Source organism: Anopheles coluzzii, chromosome X (genome assembly GCF_943734685.1).
Source record: "Anopheles coluzzii chromosome X, AcolN3, whole genome shotgun sequence".
Classification (NCBI taxonomy): domain Eukaryota; kingdom Metazoa; phylum Arthropoda; class Insecta; order Diptera; family Culicidae; genus Anopheles; species Anopheles coluzzii.
Window position 1 is genome coordinate 19,087,806 of NC_064669.1, and position 22,092 is coordinate 19,109,897.

The 22,092-nt window shown below is 48.8% G+C and overlaps 4 protein-coding genes across 7 annotated transcripts; 1 reads left to right on the top strand and 3 right to left on the bottom strand.

Moving 5' to 3' along the window:
• Positions 1–125: 125 nt before the first annotated feature.
• LOC120957624 (actin-related protein 2) lies at positions 126–7,377 on the top strand. Of its 4 annotated transcripts, XM_040379919.2 has the most exons (7): positions 126–477; positions 591–701; positions 1,034–1,048; positions 3,835–3,861; positions 4,604–5,179; positions 5,286–5,619; positions 5,740–7,377. In XM_040379919.2, the coding sequence occupies exons 1-7, from the start codon at positions 430–432 to the stop codon at positions 5,856–5,858; spliced, it is 1,230 nt and encodes a 409-aa protein (XP_040235853.1). In that variant the 5' UTR covers positions 126–429; the 3' UTR covers positions 5,859–7,377. The 4 variants fall into 4 exon arrangements, with proteins under 4 accessions (XP_040235853.1, XP_040235862.1, XP_049464747.1 ...); XM_040379928.2 differs by lacking the exon at positions 3,835–3,861; XM_049608790.1 differs by lacking the exon at positions 1,034–1,048.
• Positions 6,545–11,975, bottom strand: LOC120957640 (protein obstructor-E). Its single transcript, XM_040379948.2, has 3 exons — positions 11,755–11,975; positions 11,239–11,512; positions 6,545–8,212 (listed from the first exon to the last, which is right to left on the bottom strand). Exons 2-3 carry the CDS (start codon positions 11,291–11,293, stop codon positions 7,581–7,583), a joined length of 687 nt encoding a protein of 228 aa, XP_040235882.1. The 5' UTR covers positions 11,294–11,512; positions 11,755–11,975; the 3' UTR covers positions 6,545–7,580.
• Positions 11,976–15,285: 3,310 nt separating this feature from the next.
• On the bottom strand, positions 15,286–16,839 carry LOC120952400 (protein obstructor-E-like). Its single transcript, XM_040371708.2, has 5 exons — positions 16,479–16,839; positions 16,121–16,339; positions 15,832–16,038; positions 15,545–15,761; positions 15,286–15,405 (listed from the first exon to the last, which is right to left on the bottom strand). The coding sequence occupies exons 1-5, from the start codon at positions 16,537–16,539 to the stop codon at positions 15,363–15,365; spliced, it is 747 nt and encodes a 248-aa protein (XP_040227642.1). The 5' UTR covers positions 16,540–16,839; the 3' UTR covers positions 15,286–15,362.
• A 1,016-nt stretch (positions 16,840–17,855) lies between these two features.
• LOC120952405 (protein obstructor-E-like) lies at positions 17,856–20,390 on the bottom strand. The gene is made up of 5 exons (XM_040371719.2): positions 20,136–20,390; positions 19,823–20,017; positions 19,493–19,702; positions 19,179–19,392; positions 17,856–19,057 (listed from the first exon to the last, which is right to left on the bottom strand). Exons 1-5 carry the CDS (start codon positions 20,197–20,199, stop codon positions 19,018–19,020), a joined length of 723 nt encoding a protein of 240 aa, XP_040227653.1. The 5' UTR covers positions 20,200–20,390; the 3' UTR covers positions 17,856–19,017.
• Positions 20,391–22,092: the final 1,702 nt, after the last annotated feature.

Here is a 22,092-nt window from a genome sequence, read left to right on the forward strand (position 1 = left end):
TATTTTGAAAAATTCAAAAACAACAACACGCACGCAGGCTGTCAAAGTGGGCAGCAAAGATGGCCGCGAACGAATGCACCTCCCGAGTGCGTGGGTCGATCCGCTGCAAGTTTCGCTTGGCTGGATTCCCCGCAGAGTGACAGCATAGCCAGAAGACTAGAAGGGAAAGAAAAAAAAGTAGGGGAAACGATATTTATCAACGCTATTACTCACTCAGCAATCAACCACCCCGAAACAGCGAGCAGGCAAGATAAAGCAGGAACAAAAGGCAAGTGGCAGTGTGGCCAGTAAATGTTTGCGTGCGTAAATTGTGCGGTGCAGTAGTAGCTTCGTGCGGCCAGCAATATTCGCAATCGCAGCATCCCCAGCGGGCGCAGAGAATCCCCAACGCACCACACGCAGCGCGAGTGAAAACAAAAAAATACAACGATGGACAGCAAGGGACGGCACGTTATTGTTTGTGACAACGGCACAGGGGTAAGGACCGTTTCTGTCGGTGGCACTGTTGGGTGGGGCCGCTTTCGGTCCCATTCGGCTCCTCCTCCCCTTGCACTCAATTCCTGTGTTAATTTGTATTTTTGTTGTTGTAGTTCGTGAAATGTGGCTACGCCGGCAGCAACTTCCCAGCCCACATCTTCCCGTCGATGGTCGGCAGGCCAATCATCCGGGCGGTGAACAAAATCGGCGACATCGAGGTGAAGGTAAATTGAACCGCTCCGAAAGAGGGGTAACGAAGGGTGGGAGAGGGCTGGGACTTCCGGAATGGGCTTACTCGGGCTGTCGCGCCACATCCTTCGCGCTAAAAAGCGATTTCATAAACGGCAAAAATCCCGGATACAGCATAACAGTGTACCGGGGTGCACCAGGGATACGTAGCGGTAAAAAAACACTGTCTCACACACACACACACACCCATACCCACATATCCACCAATCATCCAACGAAGGGCGCTGAGCCCACCGAGGGACAATACTGTTTGATTAAATTGTGTTTTTTTTTCTCTATTCTATCCTTCCGCTCCCACTTTTTGCAGGATTTACACGTTGATGTAAGTCGTGTGTGAGTGTGTTGATGGTAGCGTATTAAGTTGGTCACCCCAAACTCGCCACAAAAAAAAACGACCGCACCACACCGTACTGGCCGATATGTTGGCCAGTGGCCGAGGTGTGACCAACGTGTCATTTGCTCCGAGCTCTGGTGGATGTGTATATTTACGTGTTTTCCTGTTTGCAAACTACCACCTTTACCTTGCTGTTACCTTTTTACATTCGTTTTTGTTCTCTTTACTTCTGTAAAAGCTCGTACCGTTTGTTGGACTACTCTTTTTATTAACCATCACAACACTACTCGCACCATTAACCTGCTCTTTTGCTCTGTGTCAAGTACAGGATTTCGTCAAGTTATTAGGACAGTTTTAGTATGTTTGTTTGTTGCTGTTTGTTTTGTTTGTAATCATTCACTTTATTTGTTGCATTGAACACATACACACACACACTCTCTCTCTCGTTTTGATCGTTGCTGTGATGCTTCAATTTTAAGACAAATTGAGGTAACAGACTAAACCGCGATGCAGACCAGGCAAGTTAGGCTTTAGGTCAGAGCACAAACCATAATGTACACATTGAAAATTGGAATAATTAACGATGTCCTGTTATGCAGCTATCGGGTAGATTTTCTTGCCCAGTTGAACCGAGAAGGAGCTGAGCAAATTGTTTCAACATATCCTGAACGGCTTTGTTGCTTAACTACCTAGGACCTGAGTAGTAGTAATGCAATAGAGCAGCCTAACAGCCTAGATGAGCTTAGGCATGCACCATCGTTATTCAGTCAATTTATTTAGATCAGAGATGTCAAACTGGTGGCCTGCTGGCCAAATGTGGCCCACGAGTTTTTTCGGTGTGGCCCGCGACCGCTTGAACCAAAATTTATTTGTAGAAGCATTTCTGCTTCTACAGTACTTGTCAGTCAATTCCGAGCACCTGAAATATGAAGACATGTTCAACTTCGCTGGTTTCGCTACTAATTCCATGCAATGTGAGACCATACAACAGACCATAAAAATGATTTCCAAAAACTGTTTATTTTCATAAAAAATGACCATTCAATTCCGGACAATTTTATAGTAAAATGGTTTTAAAAAAAGAATGAAAAATCTATCATAGCCTTTTCGATGAATAAATTTGTTAGCAGCAGATATTTGAACTATTTTTTTAAAGGAACAATTGCCATTTTAGCTTGAAACTCATACAAATATGTAATCTCAGGAATGTCCGGAAGTATCTTATCTATCTGTATGTGGTTTTGGAACATTATTATTATTATTTTTTTTTAAGCAACTCAAGGTACTTGGTGACAAAAATAAGTAATTTTTATAAGAAAAAGATTTGGAAAAATTAACAAAAGTATTCAACTAACAGAAATTTCGAAGCCCTATTTAGGTATTGTTGCAGCTTAGAACATTTTACTTCTAAAATTCTAAGATTTTAAGATTTGTCCAAGTCTGGAATTTATGAAGCTTGGTCAGCATCAAAAGTAAAAAAAAATCACTGTTTCTAACGTACTTAAGTGCTGTAGGTGACCGCTAACTGGATGTGTTTTAACTGGAGTGATTTTTGGTTGGACGTTCGCTAACTGGATTGATTTTCAGTTAACGAACACTTAAAAAATATGAAACATCCGGAATCCATCCGGAAGAGAAATTTGTCACAAATGTGCATTTTTCAAACTAATTTAGGGTATTTTGCCTACGTTTGCTATTAATTTATGCCATCACACGAATTACTATACTTTATATCAACATAAATGAAAAAAAGTTTGGTATGTTTATTCCAGTCAACGCCAATCAAAACAATCAATCCATAGAAATGTCACTCTAGTTAGCGAACGTTGTTCGTTAACTGGAGCTTGTCTACCTCAGTTAGCGGTCATCTACTGTACCAACTGAAAATATTGATAATCAAAATGACACCAAAATCAACCTAAAATTGACTATTCTGTATAGGATTAATTAACGTAGTTAGTCATGATCAGTTTTTGTCATTATCTTTTGGAAATAACAGAAGCCTATGGCTAATTGAAAATAATCTAATTCATTTTTTTACTTCATTTTACATCAAAGTTTTAACTGTTGTAACGTAACTGTTATCACTAAAGAAATTGAAAAGAAATGCAAACGATCTGATTTTTATATCATATAATATAATATAAAAACTAGGCTGTGATCCGCGCTACTATTTGCAGTAGTATTTTGACCCGCGGGGTCAAATGAGTTTGACATCGCTGATTTATATGCATATGTTACAGTTCTGTTTCGGTTAGGACAACCCAGGGTCCACACATATGAAATCTCTGCTATGAGTCACCCAATGCTATGGGAAAGGCTAGCCAAGTGTTGCAGATTATTGCAACGTTTCTTCATCCCAACTGAACAGTTTATTACTCACATTCACACATTCACCCACATTACTTTAGCGCGCACACATACACACACAAATACACGCTTTGACTCATCTCATAGTTCGGATGAAGCAATCCACTTTATATTCCTCAACCGTCGTTAAAACTCGTAACACTTACTGTACCGCGCCTTTCTTAAGCCTTTTTGGATCACGGGGAAATTGCAATGTTCATTTGAATTTTAGCGATTAATTTGATTCTATCTTCAGCTTATATTCACTAAAAAAACCTAATCTTTTTCTCTCACCACTGCATACTAATCGTTTACTCGTGACCAAAAAAAAAAAAAAACAAACAAACAAAAAATCCTAAATCATCTCTCAATCATCTATCGCAAAATCACAAAATTCAATCTAATCGTATCTGAAATAAAAAAAGGAAGTTGAAGCTACCAGCACGTTACCAGTAAGTATTAATGTGACGTTTAGCCTCCCATTTCCTTCCCTTTTTTTCCGTTTCACTATTTTGGAACCAAATAGGAGGAAAAATATCATTATCGTCTCCATTTATTGCTCATTTCATTTAGTGCTTGGTTTTTCTTAACTTCAATTTAGTAACTGTTCGTGTTTTGGCTTCTCCGTTTTTGGCTATCGAGGTGATGGTTTGGTTACTTGTTACTTCCTTATAATTGTTTGCCCTGTTTTACTACACAATCCGACTTCAAATGTTTTGCTCTTTCTATCTCTCTCTCTCTCTCTCTGTGTTTGTGTCGGCATATGCGGCCTTTGTATGTGTTTAGTGTGTTTGATGAGTGAATGTTTTATGTCTCTTACCTTGTTTACTGTTCCATTTCAACTACATGATGCCTCCCAAAACGGATTTGCTTATTGGTTATCACCCCGTTCAGTTTGTATTTGTCAGTTGTTTTGCTCGCTTCCCAGTTAGCTGATTCCAGCTGTCGTGCTGTTTTTCGTTCCATCTAACAGACAGCTTGTGCAGTTTGTTATGTTTGATTTTCTTGTTCAAGCTAATAGAGTTTCCCTAACACACGGACCTGTTGTTTTGATTAACCGGAATGTGCTTGAACCGTCTCGGACGAATCCGTCGTTAGGACGCACGCCTGTCTGGCAAACCCGGAAAAAAGAAATACATTGCCTCACTAACTCTTCTTCTTCCTCAAACCCCCCGCCAAACCACTCTCCCGCAGGACCTGATGGTGGGCGATGAGGCGTCCCAGCTGCGCTCCCTGCTCGAGGTGTCCTACCCGATGGAGAACGGTGTGGTGCGCAACTGGGAGGACATGTGCCACGTGTGGGACTACACGTTCGGCCCGAAGAAGATGAACATCGAGCCGTCGAACACAAAGATCCTGCTGACCGAGCCGCCGATGAATCCGACCAAAAACCGGGAAAAGATGATCGAGGTAATGTTCGAGAAGTACGGGTTCGATTCGGCGTACATCGCGATCCAGGCGGTGCTGACGCTCTACGCGCAGGGGCTGATCAGCGGCGTGGTGATCGATTCGGGCGACGGTGTCACGCACATCTGCCCGGTGTACGAGGAGTTCGCGCTGCCGCACCTGACCCGCCGGCTGGACATTGCCGGGCGGGATATTACGCGCTACCTGATCAAGCTGCTGCTGCTGCGCGGGTATGCCTTCAACCATTCCGCCGACTTTGAGACGGTGCGGATGATGAAGGAGAAGCTATGCTACATCGGGTACGACATCGAGATGGAGCAGCGGCTAGCGCTGGAAACGACCGTGCTGGTAGAGTCGTATACGGTAAGGCTGCGCGCGTAATGTTTCGTGCGAGAAAGCTGCCAGAGGTTCGCACAACTTAAAACGTTTCCTCTTCGACATTGTGTCTTTTTTCCCCCTCCCCCGGTAGCTACCGGACGGGCGTATGATTAAGGTCGGCGGCGAGCGGTTCGAGGCACCGGAAGCCCTCTTCCAGCCGCACTTGATCAACGTGGAAGGGCAGGGCATTGCGGAGCTGGTCTTCTCCACCATCCAGGCAGCCGATATCGACATGCGGTCGGAGCTGTACAAGCACATCGTGCTGTCGGGTGGGTCCACGATGTACCCGGGACTGCCGTCGCGGCTCGAGCGCGAAATCAAGCAGCTCTACCTAGAGCGCGTGCTGAAGAACGACATCGACAAGCTGTCCAAGTTTAAGATCCGCATCGAGGATCCACCCCGGCGAAAGGATATGGTTTTCATCGGTGCGTATCCCAAAAATTGGGCCAATGTGTGTGGCTCATTATTAGCAAAAACCAACTGTAAAAATGTGTTGTTCTTCTCATTTGCGACCTTTCAAAAAAAAAAAAAAAAAAAAAAAACAGGTGGTGCTGTGCTTGCGGAGGTTACCAAGGATCGTGATGCATTCTGGATGTCCAAGGCCGAATACCAGGAGCAGGGACTGAACGTGCTGAAGAAGCTTAGCACTAGAACCAGCAACTAGATGCGCCAGGCTAGTCGCACGCACATACGCTAGTTGGGGACAATCGCGGCGGGAACGACGAGCATTCGAAAGCAGATGGCGCCATTCAGTACACACCCACACATACACACACACAATCCTACAGTCTGCTCAAAACGTTCCGCATTCCCGCGATTGGGATAGGTTATGAAATTACGCGCATCCTGTATTGCGAGTCACAGGTTCGCGAGTTGTGAATTCCAATTTAGTGTAATTTGTCGTACTGCCGGGAGCCGTACTCCAGCCGCCGCACGCGCAGTATAGGCAACATTGTGCCGCCACAGACAGTGTCTACAGAGCAGTTTAGTAGGGCTTTACCTTTTTTTTTAACGTATTTTTTTCTTTTCTGTTGTGTATTGTGTATATGTGCATTTCGAATTTTCCCTGTAGCGTGCATCGGCCCGTCCCCGCGCATCGATTGTGTATTAGAATTTACAGGGTGCGGGTAGATCCACGCTACACGTGTCCAATCGTAAATTCCAGCTAGGTTAAACAGCAAAGCGAACGGGGTTAAAGTTGTATTGTCAGTATAGTTTATGAAGGGCGCTGCATTTTTCTTATTATATGAATTTATTGTGTTTTAATCGCATTTCTGTTTATAAACTCTCGTTATGCATCTATTTCTTTCCCGATGAAGAAAAGCAAAAAAAAAGAAGGAACACTCTTAATTACGCGGACCATTTAAAATGTGTGTAATGTGTATACAGGGGGGTTCTTTTTTTTATTTATTCAAAAACAATTGTTTATACGCTCAAAATTCTGCATGTATAATTTTGAATGTTTTTTTCGCGTTCTGAGTTATGCTTTCTTGTTGAGAGTGTTTCAGTGCCTTTTCTTTCTTTTGTCCCCGGGTGTTCTTTTATTTCCGTTTTCAGCCCCACTTCCTTCTGTCGCACGATGGAGGCAAATGGTGGGGGCAACTAAACACAAAACGAAACCAAAATGAAGTAGTGCAAGCGCTTGAACAACGGCAAGCTATGATTTGGCACGGTGCGGTAGTAGTAGTAGAGCCCGGCGTGAAGAGTAACAAAAGATAACGAACACACGGTTAGATAACGAATGAGGTGTGCACCGCGGTCCATCTGTGTGTGTGTATGTGTGCAGTGGTGTGCGTAGGAAAGACATACGTCTCTGCCAAAAAGAAGAAATGGAAAACGGTGATATAAATGGGGGGAAGTAACTAAATAGAACCGTGTATATGTGCTGCGGTTACTGAGTTAGTTGAACGAAGATACGCTAATCCAACGCTACGCGCGCTGATAAAAAACACACGAACAAATGAGTAAAAGAAAGGGAAACCCCAGGGCTAGGCACGACAGAAAAGGCATTTTTAAACTGCACACACACCCACACCCACACCCGCCTGAGACAAGGTGCGTGGTGGAAGAGAGGGCGAAGTAGTGCGACATCCAAAAGAAAAGGAAAGTAATGAAACAAAACAACCGTATTAATGCTGTAGACTAATAAACGTTACGAGAGGATAGAACATGGCAAACTTGTACGAAGGTGAGGAATGTTTAACAACGATAACGAAAAGAAATAACAAACAGGCGCGAAGCAGTGGCGCCTCCTCCAGCAGGAGGTTGCATGGTTGGCGCTAATCCTTACGCCCAGTAACGGGAGTTGGGAACGTGTGTGGCTCAGTGTGTGTGTGTGTTGAGTATGAAGGGAGGCGCTGGAGGCTACGACGCGACGTCACGGGCCTTAGTGGCGGCAGGCATGCGGCACATCCTCCGGGTTTTCGCAGGTGAGCGACTCTTCGTTGAACACCTTGCCCTCGCCGCACGTGATCAGGCGCGGATGGCCGTCGACGCAGGTGATCAGCCGGTGGCAGTCACCGGGCACTGGGTAGCGCGGGTACGGCCAGAAGCGGGCCGCGACCGTGCCGGACGGCACGGACTGCGGGCACTTGAAGCCGACCACCGCCTCCGGGTTGCACGAGTCGAGCAGCTGGTCGGGCCAGTTGCAGCCGTGGATGCGGTGATCGTACACCAGGCCCGGTTCGCACAGCTCTTGGTGCACCTCGCCGAACGCGCACTTGTGGTAGCTGGTGGAGCATTCGGCCGCGTCCGGATAGACGCCGAACAGGTACTCGCAGCCAGGCGTCGACAGGGGCGTCTGGTCCGTGGCGAACTTGCGGCTACCGCAGTCGACCGCCCAGTTGTAGTTGCAGTGGTTGTGGACCGCACCCTTGCCGTCGAACAGCAGTCCGTTCTCGCACGTCTCGAGCGTGAGCGTACCGTTGGTGCAGAGGAAGAACTGGTCGCAGTGGTCTGGGTGCAGGTACGCCTGCTCGCCGTACGGTTCCGGACAGCTGGGGGCTGCCGCGGCCGATGCTAGAAACAGAGTGGAAACAGAAAAGGAGAACCAATCAGGTAAGTCATCGCATCATCATTTCATTTGGTTCATATTTGCAACGTATTCGACCGATGCTCTGTCAACTGAGACACGACATACGTTATATACATACAATGATCCTCTTCTATCCTGCTTCAGGTGATTTAACCATTTTTACCCTCTCTTTGATTATGAATCCTCTCTTAACTCTTTCCGTCACCGTCTTCCTTCTTCTAATTTCTCTAATTCCTCTTCTTAAATTCCTTTTTCTCTCTTCTTTTTTACGATAGTCTTTTTGTGCTCTATCTATTATCTTTTCATATGTTAGGTCACAATATAGTTTAGTTTTGGTTATATTAAGAATTAGTTTTTAATATTCGCTATTTAGCCTTGATGAATTCTTCTTCTTCTTCTATTTGGCGAGAGGGGTAGCCTTGATGACAGATATTGAATTAAAATAAATGAAATGAAATGAAATATATGCAGGGTTCTCGTATCGTTCTATTCGATATCAATACAATTGAACCAAAAAATTTTGGGCAACGCCCAAAAAATCGTGGGAACATACCAAAAAATATGCCGAGCAACCAAAATATTATAGGAACCGACCAATAAATCGTGGGACTCTCTGTAATTAAGCATCAAATAAGGGTATCTGGAGTTCCAAGTAGTGGTTGGAGCTCGGAATCCGACCTACCCGATTCTGATTCCGTGTTAGGATTCCGGAGTCAATTCCGGAGCCGATTTCGATTCCGGAGGCGATTCTGAAACCTATTCCGTTTCTAGAGCAGATTCCGATTCCGGAACCGATTCCGATTATGGAACCGGTTCCGATTCCGGAGGCAATTCCGGAATATATTCTGTTTCCGGATTCGATTGCAGGCCCAATTCTGGAAACTGACCTACTAGGACCTACTATCCAGAATCGATTCCAGAAAACTTTGGAATTAGCCGGAATCGATTCCGACGAAAACTTCATTTTTTTCATCACTTGTTCCAAGGAGCATCAAATCTTTAAGAAGATTAAAAAAAACCGTAGTTTGAAGAATCCTATGGCAAGAGATCCTTGTCACTCGTCACCTAGGCTCCTCGAGAAAATTTGGAGAAACAGATACTGTACAAGCACGCAGCATGCGCTAGCTTGCCCAACATGATCCACCACTTGACTAAAGGTGAATGCCTCCAGCTGCCAGCTTAATGTGCCCATAAATCTCAGCATATTGTCTCTCTGCTCAGCTTTCTACTGCGGGACCTGTATAATTCCTGCGTAACAGGTACGTTACCGCTGCAACGTGGCGAATGGCAATTCCCAGCCGGTTGACAACCGAACGTGTGCTGCCCGCTGTTATCGGTAACAGGGTTCTGATATCTCTAGGCAACCTCGAACGATTTGTCCTTTCACGACCTACGTGCGAGGCATTACCGCTTGGACGAAGTAGTGCGCGCAGAACGGCAACAGATTAATGATTGTTGCTTGCCGAACACACACACACACAAAACTTGTTTGCAAAAACAACGGACCTGCCCAAATTTGCTACTTTAGCGGGGCCGTTGCACTTACTGGTCGTCACAAGTGGTTCCAAGGACATTAATCTTTTGTTTTTTTTTTTCTGGTTCGCCCGTTGGGCGTACTTTCTAGTTTTGCTCCCAATCATGGCATGGTGAAAGGATCGCGAAATAATGGTGTTCCTTAATGTTGCTTCCTGTTGCTAAGGGTGACTTATTTCGGCAATCCTGTTTCCAGAGATTTGCGGGTGCGTTCTTTTTTACTTTACACGATTTTACTTTCAACCAGAACTCACCGCCAGCTCCAATGCTGGGGCAGGGCGTGTGGGTGAAAAGTGTAATGCCTCGGGCGGCACGGAAACAACCAGTGCGCACCAGTTACGCCATCGGAAAGCCGGTCCGGGCATTCGCTAGCATTCGCTACTTCATTCCAAACCGTCAAGTGGATGGCTCCGCTTGGAGGGGGGGGGGGGGATAGATGATTGGGTCTTTTGAAAAAAGTTGGTAGCCGAAAATCGAAAGTTCCATCCACGTCAGCCTAGCTTGGCTGTGGCCCGAACAAGGAGGTGGAGAGAAATCTACGCAAACATGAGAAAAAAAAATGCGCCAAACAAAAGGACACCGTACACTGCCCCGAAGTAACAATTTTGGCCTCTAGTGAGTGACGTTTGCAGGCAGGTTATTACCGTGCTTGACCACCGGTCGTCGTGGCCAACGGTCAACGATCGAGAGTGGTCGGCTGGATTGCTGCTGCTGCCACTGTTGGAGTGCAGCACCGAATCGTGCCCGAGCGACATTGTATGACCGTCGCACCCGTGTCGCACCCGGCAAACGAAAGCGGTGGCCGCGGAGCGTGGTGGGTAGGGGGAAACAGTGTGAGGCGAACTGCCACGGTGCCACGGTCCGGGGACGTGGGGCCGACGGTCGATTGCACAATTTTAATTGCAAAGCAATCACGCTGTAACACGCGAGCCGGCGGGTGGCCCGGGTTGGGCAGGGAGAGAACGTGGTTGTAGTAGTAGTAGTGGAAGTATGGTGCTCGCCTTTTCATTTGTTTTGTAGAGAAGCAACAACAACAAAAAGGTCCATAAGAAAACGAAGATGTAAGATGTGACAGGGAATTCCCTTACGCCAAACAAGGACTGTCAAAGGGTCCGGTTGCTTAAAAAAGGGCTCTGAACGGAAACGGCCCATGGTTGTTGGGCGAAAAGGGAAAGGAAAGTGCACTGGTAGCTGGGTGGCAGCAGCAGCAACAACAAAAACAGCAACACCACTATGCGTCAACTGTCGCGCGTGCGTTCACGCGCTCCACAAAACAAAGGACTCCCACTGTAGATGTTAAGCGACGAACCTCACGTGTGCATTGAGGAAAGTTTAAAATGCTTTGTTTTTAAATTACAAAAAAAAAAATACCCAAAACGCATCTATTCACACACAGCGCACTGTTCAGAACGTTCTAGTGTCTAGACATACAAAATGGCAATCCAGCAATCTATTACTTATACTGCTGTACACTTACCCTGTGCGACCAGGGCCAGGCCGATTAGTCCGAATAGTGCGCCAAACTGCTTCATGCTGGCTGGGCTGCTGTACACTCACTGACACTGCGGCTGGAACTCGCTCGCTGTACCGATCGCTCGAGAGATCGAGAGTTGATTGGTGTTAGATGGCTGGGGCGGGAGGGAGAAAGCGACAGACGGCAGCAACCAAAACCGGCCGTTTGATCGAGGAAGTGTCCGATCTATTTTTTTTTTTTCGTACGCAGACAAAACGGCGCAAGCACGGTCCGCTCACTATAGGTGTGTTTGTGTGGGTGTAGCGGGAGTGGGGTATGTACAAGTATGTGTGCGTGTGTGTGTGTGCGTGTGTGAAAAAGTAAAAGAGATAGAAACGGGTGTGTGAGAATAGCAAACAAAAACTTCGCGCCCAAACACTTGCGTATCGAGCTAAACTTTTAACGGAAAAAAAAACTTGCAAAGGCAACGGCTCTCGAAGGCTTAACGAACTTTCGAGGCAGCCGCCGAAAAAATCGTACCGGTGTGGCTCGAATCCGCTTAACGAATGGTGGACGGTCGGTGCGCAGTATCGCGATCAAGCCGCAGTGCCAACGCTTGATCAACACGCTGGTCCGACGTTCGAGCCCCCGTTTTCAACGTCACCAACAGTAGCAGCAGCAGCAGCAGCAATCCCCCTCCTGCTCTGGCTAGGCGGCTACATTCGCAAGCGCGGCACGAGAGCGGCAGACCCGAAACAAAATCGAATGCATGAAACAACTCTACACCTCGACAAAGGCGCAATCGAGGTCCCTCGTGTGTGATTGCGTGTGTGTTTGTGTGTGTCGCACACCGAGCGAGCTCGGATTTTGTTCGCCAGGTCCAGCAGCCCCCGGCCGAGAGCGCACGATCGGTAGAGTTGCCACCAGCCGCCACTCCAAACCAACTCTAGGTGGTGGCGGTCGGTTTCGTTTCATTAGCTTTCGAGTCGTCGCCACCACCACCACCACCACCACCACCGGGCAGCACTACGCAAATGCATGGTGCAGTGCAGGGGAAGGGTGGTCCCGAGACTACCGCAAGAGAATGTCCCGAGCGTGCGGGGAGCGAAGGTGAAACCGACCGATGGCAATCATGCACGCAGGTGACTGAGATAGACTGAGATACTGTGCGCCTGTATGACCCAGGCTCAATAGCGGTGGAAGGGAGGGGATGACAATACGACATTCAGGCACTTCTGACTGTCGACACTCTCGGAGGGAAGCCTGCTTTGCCTCCGCCCGTAACCAGGGGCTGCACGGTTGCCCCAAAGATAGATACTGCTACGGTCCAGTTTTACATTAACATTTTAAGAGCTTTCCCCCCTTTATGCCACTAAACTGTGTCTCCTGGTGCCGCACTCGAATGCTGGCCAGCTTGACATTCTCCGTGGTTAGATTTTATTGCTAAAATATACGTACACAAACTCACCAGCATCCATGTCGATATTTGGTTGTTGGCATATTAAAGCAAACAACATTTCTATGAATGGTAGGCCGGATGGTTTTAATAAAATTCAGTGAGCAAGGAATAAAATCATATAGGAAGGAAGCGCACGCGCAACTTGTGTATGGGAAACATAAGAAAGGTCTAATAGTGCAACTATACTACCAAAGGGCACACATTAGAATTCGTTTTCAATATACCTTGACCAATTCGAACTACCAAACATTAATTAGTAGTAGTGTCAGGCAGGCAGAAAGTACTAACAAATTAGTGTATAGTCTGTTTCTTAGTTACGCGGTTTGTGCGTTCCCGAGGAATCCGCGTCGAATATCAGCGTGAGTCGAATTTCGCGGTTTTCGGCCAAAATATTTTTGATTCAATTTAGTACTTCTGTACACTTTATTTTTTATTTGATACAACTCGTGCGAAAAATTCTGTTATTTTTGTGGATTTTAAGTGGATCACAGATTGTCCACGAGATACGCGGTACCCTCTTCTACACGGATTCGGAGATACGCGATTTTCTCAATTTGATAGTTCTTTGAGCAAACTGTACTGATTTGACACATCAGTTGTCCGTATTGATCTAATGTTAAAAACCTTTTCAAAGGGTTTAAAACAGTTAAAGTCAGTCAGAATCATATCAAATAATGAATAAAGTGGCTAAAACCCCTACTTGTAAAACTACACGAAAATTAATGATATTTTGGCAGGAAATTACGAGATTCGGCTTACGCGGAAGTTCGAGATATGCGGCCGTTTGCGGTCCCTATTAACCGTGTATCTCGGGGACCGCCTGTACATTTACTAACCAAAATGCAATTTATACTGCAATGGACAATTCTTGAAGCAAATTGTACTGATTTGACATTTGGTTTGAAACCGCGTATCTCCGAATCCGCGTAAGTCGAGAACCGCGAAACTCGGGAACAGACTGTATAATTTTGGAAAAGTCGTTGCATAGGATACGGCTTGACTGACTTTACAGTCTGTTCCCAGAGTTACGCGGATTCCGTAAGTTTCGTAATGGTTAGAGGTTCTTGTTAATGAAATAACGTTTTGCAAAATTTTTTTTGCCCGCTTTAAAGCCAGAAATATCCTAAATAGGATTCCTACCCGTACCTAAACTAATAATACAAATGTTATGGTATATAGAAGTACTGAATTGAATTAAAAATACTCAATGTATTTAAGCTGATATACGTGACATTTGACTAACGCGGGTGCATCGGGATCGCATGAACCACGTAGCTCGGAAAGACTGCATTTGTTGTTGTTTATGGGTATTGTGCACTAAGCAAACCCACCTAGCTAAACGAGCCCACCTGGCATACGTGGCGAGGCAAGTGTATGCTCAAGTAAGCGAACTACTCCAAAGCATCTCCCATGTCACCATTCGTCTCTAGTGTGGTGTAACTAATTGAACGAACGATTCTAACGCCTGTCCAGCTCCCAGCATGTAGATGACTCATTGCGATCTGTAGGAAGGTGATAAAACGTTTGCCAAACCTCAACCCCCACTCCCTTCGCCTCCTCCCAAACAGCTACCGTCCGTTGGGAAATGTTCGATCGAAGGCCGCACTAATGGTAACGACGTAACACATTCACCCAATCGCCACGGGTGAACGGAAATCGAAAGTGAAATAATGTGTTCTCGACGCCCCACTCTCGCTATGCTACTTTAGAGCGCGCGCGCGTGTGTGTGCCTGTGCATATGTTTGGCAAGTTGCGTGCGCGCTTGCGTGAGTTCCCATTGCGTTTTTTTAGTTTTTTTTTGTTGTTTCGTACTACGGGGCGTTTTGCATTAGCTAATCAAGCGTGCCGATCGAGACGCAAATGCGCTCGGGTTGCACCGCACCGCGCAGCACTGCGTATTGACAACTTCGAAAGGTCTGCGCCCCGTTTGTGTTTGCGCCCCGTTTGTGTCTGCGCCCTTTTGGATGGGCACTTGGAAGCCCAAGCGATCCCCGCTCGACACCAGTGCCTATTAGTGTACCTCATGTGAAGCGGGGAATGGATGGGGAGGGGATGGGGCGAAATAATGGACACCCTGTTCGCGTAATGCCACGGTGCGTCAAAAAGAGGTTATGTCGGGGCCCGTCAGAGGCTTACTGGTCGATAAACAATACAAAAAAAGAGACAGAGAAGAATAGAGCCAGGAGGAATGGTGTGGTCGGCGGTGTGTTGCATAAAGCAAATGTACAGATATCCGCAAATCTTGAAACGTCAGTTGGAGTATATCTTGCTTTGTCGTACATAGTAGCGTTCAATGTAAGGCTCTTTTTGTCACAATTCAAAAACATGCACTACATAGAACACGCCATTTTGATTCCCAAAAACGGCATCCATATTAGAACGCACAGATAAATCGAAAGGTAGAACCCAAAACTCGTTATCAACACCACACCAGCAACACCCGTACGGCACCAATCCAAGGACAACTGCTAACGATTATCTGGAGGTGGAGCTGTATAGGCATACCTAACCTAGAACTCCTTCGGTCGAGCTGTTGATCTTGATAGGCATGTTTGGTACTCATAGAATAAAACAACCACACAAACAAAACAAAAACACGCTTGTATAGAGTTAAAACAAAAAACACGGCGTCAGTTTATTGTACGGGTTTTAAGTGCTAGGCTCTAACTCTCCTCAAGCTTCGATGCGATCACGCATCCCGATCCGTCTCGGAGCTGTTGTACCAATCCTCACTATACAATGAACAAAAGAGATAGAGAGATATACAGAGAGAGAGAGAGAGAGAGACGGAGAGAGAGAGAGAGAGAGAGAGAGAGAGCTCAGAATATGCCATGTTGTCTCCAAAAGTCTGATTCGTGCCGCCTAACTTACCACCCAGGCACGTTCTCCGGATCGTCGCAGCGCTGTAGATCCTCGTTGTACACCATGCCCTGATCGCACGTGCCCTGGCGCGGCTCGATGCCGTTCAGGCAGATGTAGAACCGCTGACAGTCATCCGGATGCGGATAGTTCGGGTGCGTGATGATCTGCCCGTTCTTGTCCATCTTTTGCGCATTCTTAGGACACTGGAAGCCGTCGTTGAGTTTCTCTGCGGAGGCGAAAACGCGCACCTGTCACAAACCATTGTCCCTACCATGCCCGTCCCGCGCAATACATACTGTTGGCGTTACTGCCACATCCCTGCCGGTTGGCCATGTCCGGCCACACGCACGTCCCTGTCGGTTCGTAAAAGTGCAGCCCGGCCACACATGTCATCTCGAGCTCGCGGCCATTGATGCAGTTGTAGAAGATGTTGCAGATCGACGAGTCCGGATGCGGGAAGAAGCCGTTCTGGCGCGGGCACACGCCGATCGGTCTCGGCGGCTCTAAAGATGTGGCGGAGGAGGTCGTAAAGGTGAGATCTCATTGCAAGAGGCGTACGTGAGGCACTTTAGGCACTTTACTTACGCAGCTCCTTCCGGTCGCCGCAGTCCACGTTGAACACCTGGTCGCACTTGTTGACCAGCTTGCTGGCCGGGTTGAAGACGAGCCCGTCCGGGCAGAGCTGCTCCTTCACGCGCCCATCGTTGCACTCGTAGTACTTGTCGCACTGGTACGGGTCCTCGAACTGGCCGTCCGGTTTCGGGCAGGTAAACTCGAAATAGTCTTCCGGTTCGTCCGCCGCAGCTGTGGAGTTGTAGCGTTTGGGAGAAAGTTAGCGACGGTGGCATACGGGCAGGCAACGTCCTCCTACACCAACCGGAAAACATCGCCGGGGCATCTCGTCTCTGAGTCTAGGTTTGGTCGAAACCGGAATGCAACTTACAGCAAACAGTTAGCACGGCGGCCAGCAGGACCGGCAGGCTGAGACGAGCGCGCTTGAGCATGACGGGATTGGCAGATGCGTGTGGGCGGAAGTAAACAGCAGCTCTGTCTGGGCTGGTGGCGCAAAGTCCAGGGTGAAGAAGATCGCTCTCTCTCCCTCTGACCGGTCACTCCTCCGATTGCACGACCTCGCGATGCAGCAGTTCCAGCACCAAGGGAGCAGCCGGGCGTCCCGATCCGTACGTTAGCAGCGCAAGCAGATAACTAGGCAGCGCCGCTGATGAGACCCGCACTTTTTGTGCTTTGACGAGATTCGCTCTCGTGTGTGCGCGACGACGACAACGACGACGTCGTTCTCCCTTCCCTTCGCGGCTGGCACGGCAGGTTCGAGTCCCGCCGGGGCCGAGACATACATATGCTGCCGCGGGCGGGCATGCTGCGCAATAAAGCGGATGAGCTTTGGCCGGCCTGGCCGGCAGCTACCGACTGTCCTCCATTGACGGCGGGGGAAAAGGTTGGCGCCCATACGCTCTGGACGGTTCCATCAGCCGAGTTGGTGCGCGGGTCGCTGGCACTATGTGTGTGTGTGTGTGTGTGTGTGTGTGTGTGTGTGTGTGTGTGTTTGCGCAGGGGTTTGGATATCTTATTTAACAGCAAATGTTATACCCCCGCAGCATCCAACCTTTTTGCTCCCTGCTCGCGCTGGCACGTTTCTCACCGCGCGGTCCGCGGTCAGGAATTGCCACGCCGCTCGTATTGGCAGCTGCCTACCTCCTCGTACCGGTGTGACCATAGCCTTTCGTCCCGGTCGATTGGGGAGGTCAATTATGTAAACGGTCGGATTGTGTTGTTTACACCAAACTGGTTTATTTCCTCTTGTGCGCGCCCTCGCGCCTTCGCTCCAGATGGTGCCATAATGGCTGACCAACGGCTAATGCGCGCCCTCTGCATGCGTCCCACCCACGAAACCTGGTCCATGGAACGGTAATAGTTGGGCACTTTCTCTCCTTTCGCCTGGCCAGGCGAAAAGCGTTTATGCAATCACACATTACTCACATCACCACTGGCCGGAATGACGCCATAAGGTAAACGCCGGCACTGTTATGGACCAGAGTGTGGACCACAGTGCCAGCCACAGAGTAAGAGAAGGGTGTGTGTGTGCGAGGGGACCATTTGGTGATGATTGGATGAGCTCCTAAAAGTTCCTTGCGACACACAGGCGCAAACAAAGGACTGCGAGGCCTGTATCTCACCATCAGAAATTGACATCTCTACTGCTACATGTTACCGGTGTGGTAGGCATTGCCGACGCTAATTTGCATACATCTCTCATTTCATCGCCCCGAAAAGGTCAACCGATCGAACAGAGGTGTTGGTGTTTGTTTTTTTGTGCTTCTTCTCTCCATTTTATTTTTCCTTATTCCTTATACAATCAGGCTTTATGTTTTATTCATACGCTAAGGCTACTCTCCCTCGCAGACCCGAAGGTCGACTGCTTTCTTGGCTGGTCTATGCAGAAGCGTTTCGTCCTACTGCGCCGTCTAGTTATGGGGTTTTCTCCCTTGTTTCGACTTCTTCTCGTCCCACTACTAGATTGATTCTGCTTACAATTGCTTACGCCGCCGGTCGAGCTACTGGACAGGAAGGCTTGCGCAATCCACTAAGCAAGAAGGAATCTGGCAGCCTCACCCCGTGCGTGTGGTTTTTTTGCGGTTGGCTATTGTGTCACACCCGCCAAAGATGCGTGCAGATGATGTGTGCGAGGTATGCCGGAGCGGAAAACAAAATCGTTATGAAAATAGATGGATTGGATTGGATGCAGATGTAGAAAGACAGCGAGAGAAGGACAGTGCACGAGATGTAGCGGTAAGGATTGGTAAGTTGGTTTGGCATGAAATAATAGTGGCAAGAGTTCAGAAATAGGGGCATAATGACGAGATATGACGAAACAGAGGATGGAAAGTAAATCGGTTTCGAGAAAGAAGAGGAAGCTAGCCAGAAGAAGAAGGCGTGAAAGATGAGAAAGTATGCACAGTGCAGTTGAAAAGTGTAGAACTGAACGAAAGATACACAGAGAGATAGCGAGAGAGAAAGAGAGCATGAAATGAGGAAAGATATCGACCGACACAGTTGCAGGTCAATAGACTTTTGGGCAGTTGAGTACATCCTCAACTGCTCGATTGATGTCAGAAGGTACAGGGGTGTGGTGGATTGATCGTGTGATTCGTGATTGATTGATTGGTGGCAGGCACACGGACGGGACGTGACTGTTTGAGTGGTTCCTTTTGCGCATGGCCGTAACCGTCCAAAAATTTTTCGACCGACCGACCGGTGGTGGCTTTTGCGGTGGCTTAGTGTGGATGGCGGACACCTTAGCTAACGGTAAACGAACAGTAGTAAAAAACGCGTTTTTTGTGGAGAGGGGAGACATTTATCACAAAGCAATGCTGGTGCGCTGATCCAGGCAGCAGGCAGCGGACGTCGTCGTCAGCAGCGGCAGCAGCAACTCACTGCGCTCACGCCGAATGCACACAGGTCATTCAGTTCTTGTTAGCGTCCTCCTCCTTGTACCAGTCTTTGCTGCATGGGCGAGAAGATAAAGAGACAGAGAGAGAGTGTGTGTGTGTGTCCCGCACAAAACGGTAGCGCATTAGTGGGCTGTGGCGAGATTTTGGGGAACATTTCCAGCACCGCTACTTACCATTCCGGCACGTTCTCCGGATCGTCGCAGCGCTGCAGATCCTCGTTGTACACCATCTTGGCGTCGCACTTGCCGAGGCGCGGCTCGATACCGTTCAGGCAGTAGTAGAACTGGGAGCAGTCGCTCGGATGCGGATAGTTCGGGTGCGTGATGACCTGTCCATTTTTGTCGTAGCGCGTCTCCTTCGGACACTGGAAGCCGTCGTTGAGTTTTTCTGTGGGTAGAAAGAGAGAGAACAAAAGTGTGTCTCCGTTAGCAAATGTGCTCCAGAGTCGATCCAGGGATCTCGGGATTTCGAGCGCCTCACTACTCACTGTTGGCGTTGCTGCCGCAGCCCTCGCGGGCGGCCACATCGGGCCACACGCAGGTACCGGACTTTTCGTCAAAGTGCAGCCCACCGGTACAGCTCATCTCCAGCTCCTCGCCGTTGATGCAGCTGTAGAACACGTTGCAGATCGACGGGTCCGGATGGCTGAAGAATCCGTTCTTGCGCGGACAGTAGTCGGTAGTACCCTGGGCTGGTTCTGTTGTCGGTTGTTGTTGGTTATAGAGGATATAGACACAAAACAAGCAGACAAATCGTTACCACAACTAGCCTTTGTAGGGGAAGAAGGAAGTGTTCCACACTCAGCAACGACACTTACGCAGCTCGAACCGATCGCCACAGTCGACGTTGAAGGGTTGGTCGCACTTGTTGACCAGCTTGATCGTCGGATCGAAGACGAGCCCGTCCGGGCAGAGCTTCTCGGTCGCTTCGCCCTCGTCGCACACGTAGTACTTGTCGCACTGCACCGGATCCTCGAACTGTCCCCGGTTCTTGGGACACTTGAACTGGGCATCTTGGAGATGACACAAAAAAAAAACAGAGCCGGGAAATAGTTAGAACCTCGCTACGGAATGGTAAACACACACACCAGCAGCATCACAGCTTTCCACACCGGTGATTCTTCGCCTTACCTACGATTGCTGCGGGGATTAGCAGCAGCATCGCTGCCAGCACACTGCTTCTCGTTGCGGCCATCGTAAGCTGTGGTCTTTGTATTTGTTGGGGAGCTGACTGACTGGCGTGAAGAAGTGAAAAGCTGACGATGGTTCCCGCGTTTGGAACCAGGCCTGTACACCACCGTGGATGATCGAGTAGCGGCTTCTGCGACTGCGGCTGCGCTACCAAGCGTTCCCGTAGTTACCGATAAACTACGCGATGTCGATGATGCGACTCTCACTTTTGTTAGCACCGTACCACCGACTCGCAACGGACCGACCGACTCGGTTGGGCAAGAGCGGGATGGTGGGGAGTGGGTAGTAGGGGCACGGATCCGGTCCTCCGTCGTGTCGGACAAGGGTGGAAGCTAGCTCATGCGGACAAGAAGTGCGAAGGTGGAGCAGTAGGAATATGCTCGGTTCCTCTACGCTCCAAATATCTTCCTGCTCTCTCTCTCTCTCTTTCTCTCTCTTTCTGTTTCTCTCTCTCGGTCGCGGTCGGTCTCTTTCCTTCGCACGCTGTTCGGGAAGGTATAACATCCTATCCCGCCCCAAGCCGCCCCTGTAGCCCGCGCATACGTGTATCTGCTACTCTGTTGCCAACCAAAGTGCCGTCCAATTCCCTCCCGAGGTGTCTGCGCGAAAGGTAGGGGGTGTCCCTATTGCAAAACCGGCGCGGCAGTTCGAATTTCAGGCTCCTTTGCATTGCCGAGCGTCGTCGTGCCACGTCGCCATCGTGATCGTGGCTGCCATATTGGCAGGAGGGATGGTTTTGGGAGGCTGTGAGGGCGAGGCTGTAGGAGTAGCCAAACAACTACATCTCCGCTTGCATCCCTTTTCCCTCCTCCCGCCCCGGAGGGGAGGTCTATTTCCAATCGGGCACGACGCCCCGTTGGAATGAAGCCGAAATCTGGGTGCGACCCGCGAACGTCAGAAGAATGTGAAATGGATAGCTATCGGTCCGTGCCCGGCTGCGGGGTGTGCAAGCTCTACGGTGGGAGAATGGAACTGGGGGAAAATCTGCAGCAAGCAGGCGGTCGGAGGACCCGCACTGGACGGCTGCCGGGCAACGGAGAAGTTGCCAACTCCAAACTGCAACAGGCCGGCTAACAGGCAAAGGCCAAGACCTGGGACGAGAGCCTCGGAGGTATTTGGGAGTGCGGTGTAATTTAGGCTGACTAACGGGCTCCCTAGATGAAGCAGGTAATTGTAATGTACGCCCCGCCCGAGATGCGTGGGCAATGCGAATGCCCGCCGTGCACGGCATGACAATTTCGCCGTGCTTTCGTACGCCACGCCAGCAGCCCGGCGGGTCATTGGCTAACCGAAATGGGGGTGTCGCCCGATGGCAAAACACGTCAAACACGGCAATGCTTCCTGCTTCGGTGTGACGCCGTCGACCTCCCTCCCCGCGGGCTGCGTTAGCAGGGCAATTCCGTGAGCCCGGTCGTAAGTAGCGCCCGTGTGACGCTGCAGCCACCTTTTGCCGTCGTCACGCTATTGTGTTTTCCTTTTCCTCCTTTCTTTTTTGTCGTTGTTGATGTTGTTGTTGTTGTTGGGTTTGGCCCTCGCTCACTATCTGTCACTGACGCTTGACGACTAGACCGAGACAGAAGGCCAACTGACAGGGGCAGGGGTCACAAACCAGCACCACCGTGCTTCCTGGTTATTTACCGACTGCCAGGCTCTCGAAATGAACGAGAGCGACAATAGAAGACGCCGATAGTTGTTAGGACATTAGTGCGCACCGCGTGCCTCAGACACTGGGAAATGGCAGGTCTTGCAGTACGGTGTAGTCGCTGGAGCTTGGTTGGTCGCTGGTTAGCCTTGGTAACGTTTCCGCAAAATGTTTGCAGCCCTAGCTAGCAAACGGTTAGCTTGGGTGGGTAATAGTAAAAGCGTGACCATACACGGATGACGTATGCGACGAGAG

What these genes read in the sequence shown, in the direction of transcription:
- LOC120957624 (XM_040379919.2), top strand. Translation starts at nt 430, where the DNA reads ATGGACAGCAAGGGACGGCACGTTATTGTTTGTGACAACGGCACAGGG. An exon ending in TGCTGGTAGAGTCGTATACG is followed by an intron (nt 5,180 to 5,285) that starts GTAAGGCTGCGC and finishes CTCCCCCGGTAG; the next exon opens with CTACCGGACGGGCGTATGAT. An exon ending in AAAGGATATGGTTTTCATCG is followed by an intron (nt 5,620 to 5,739) that starts GTGCGTATCCCA and finishes AAAAAAAAACAG; the next exon opens with GTGGTGCTGTGCTTGCGGAG.
- LOC120957640 (XM_040379948.2), bottom strand. Translation starts at nt 11,293, where the DNA reads ATGAAGCAGTTTGGCGCACTATTCGGACTAATCGGCCTGGCCCTGGTC. An exon ending in CCTGGCCCTGGTCGCACAGG is followed by an intron (nt 8,213 to 11,238) that starts GTAAGTGTACAG and finishes CTCTGTTTCTAG; the next exon opens with CATCGGCCGCGGCAGCCCCC.
- LOC120952400 (XM_040371708.2), bottom strand. Translation starts at nt 16,539, where the DNA reads ATGCTCAAGCGCGCTCGTCTCAGCCTGCCGGTCCTGCTGGCCGCCGTG. An exon ending in CGCCGTGCTAACTGTTTGCT is followed by an intron (nt 16,340 to 16,478) that starts GTAAGTTGCATT and finishes ACAACTCCACAG; the next exon opens with CTGCGGCGGACGAACCGGAA. An exon ending in CCGGAGAACGTGCCTGGGTG is followed by an intron (nt 15,406 to 15,544) that starts GTAAGTTAGGCG and finishes TTCATTGTATAG; the next exon opens with TGAGGATTGGTACAACAGCT.
- LOC120952405 (XM_040371719.2), bottom strand. Translation starts at nt 20,199, where the DNA reads ATGGCCGCAACGAGAAGCAGTGTGCTGGCAGCGATGCTGCTGCTAATC. An exon ending in TGGCGATCGGTTCGAGCTGC is followed by an intron (nt 19,703 to 19,822) that starts GTAAGTGTCGTT and finishes AACCGACAACAG; the next exon opens with AACCAGCCCAGGGTACTACC. An exon ending in CTGCGGCAGCAACGCCAACA is followed by an intron (nt 19,393 to 19,492) that starts GTGAGTAGTGAG and finishes TTCTACCCACAG; the next exon opens with AAAAACTCAACGACGGCTTC.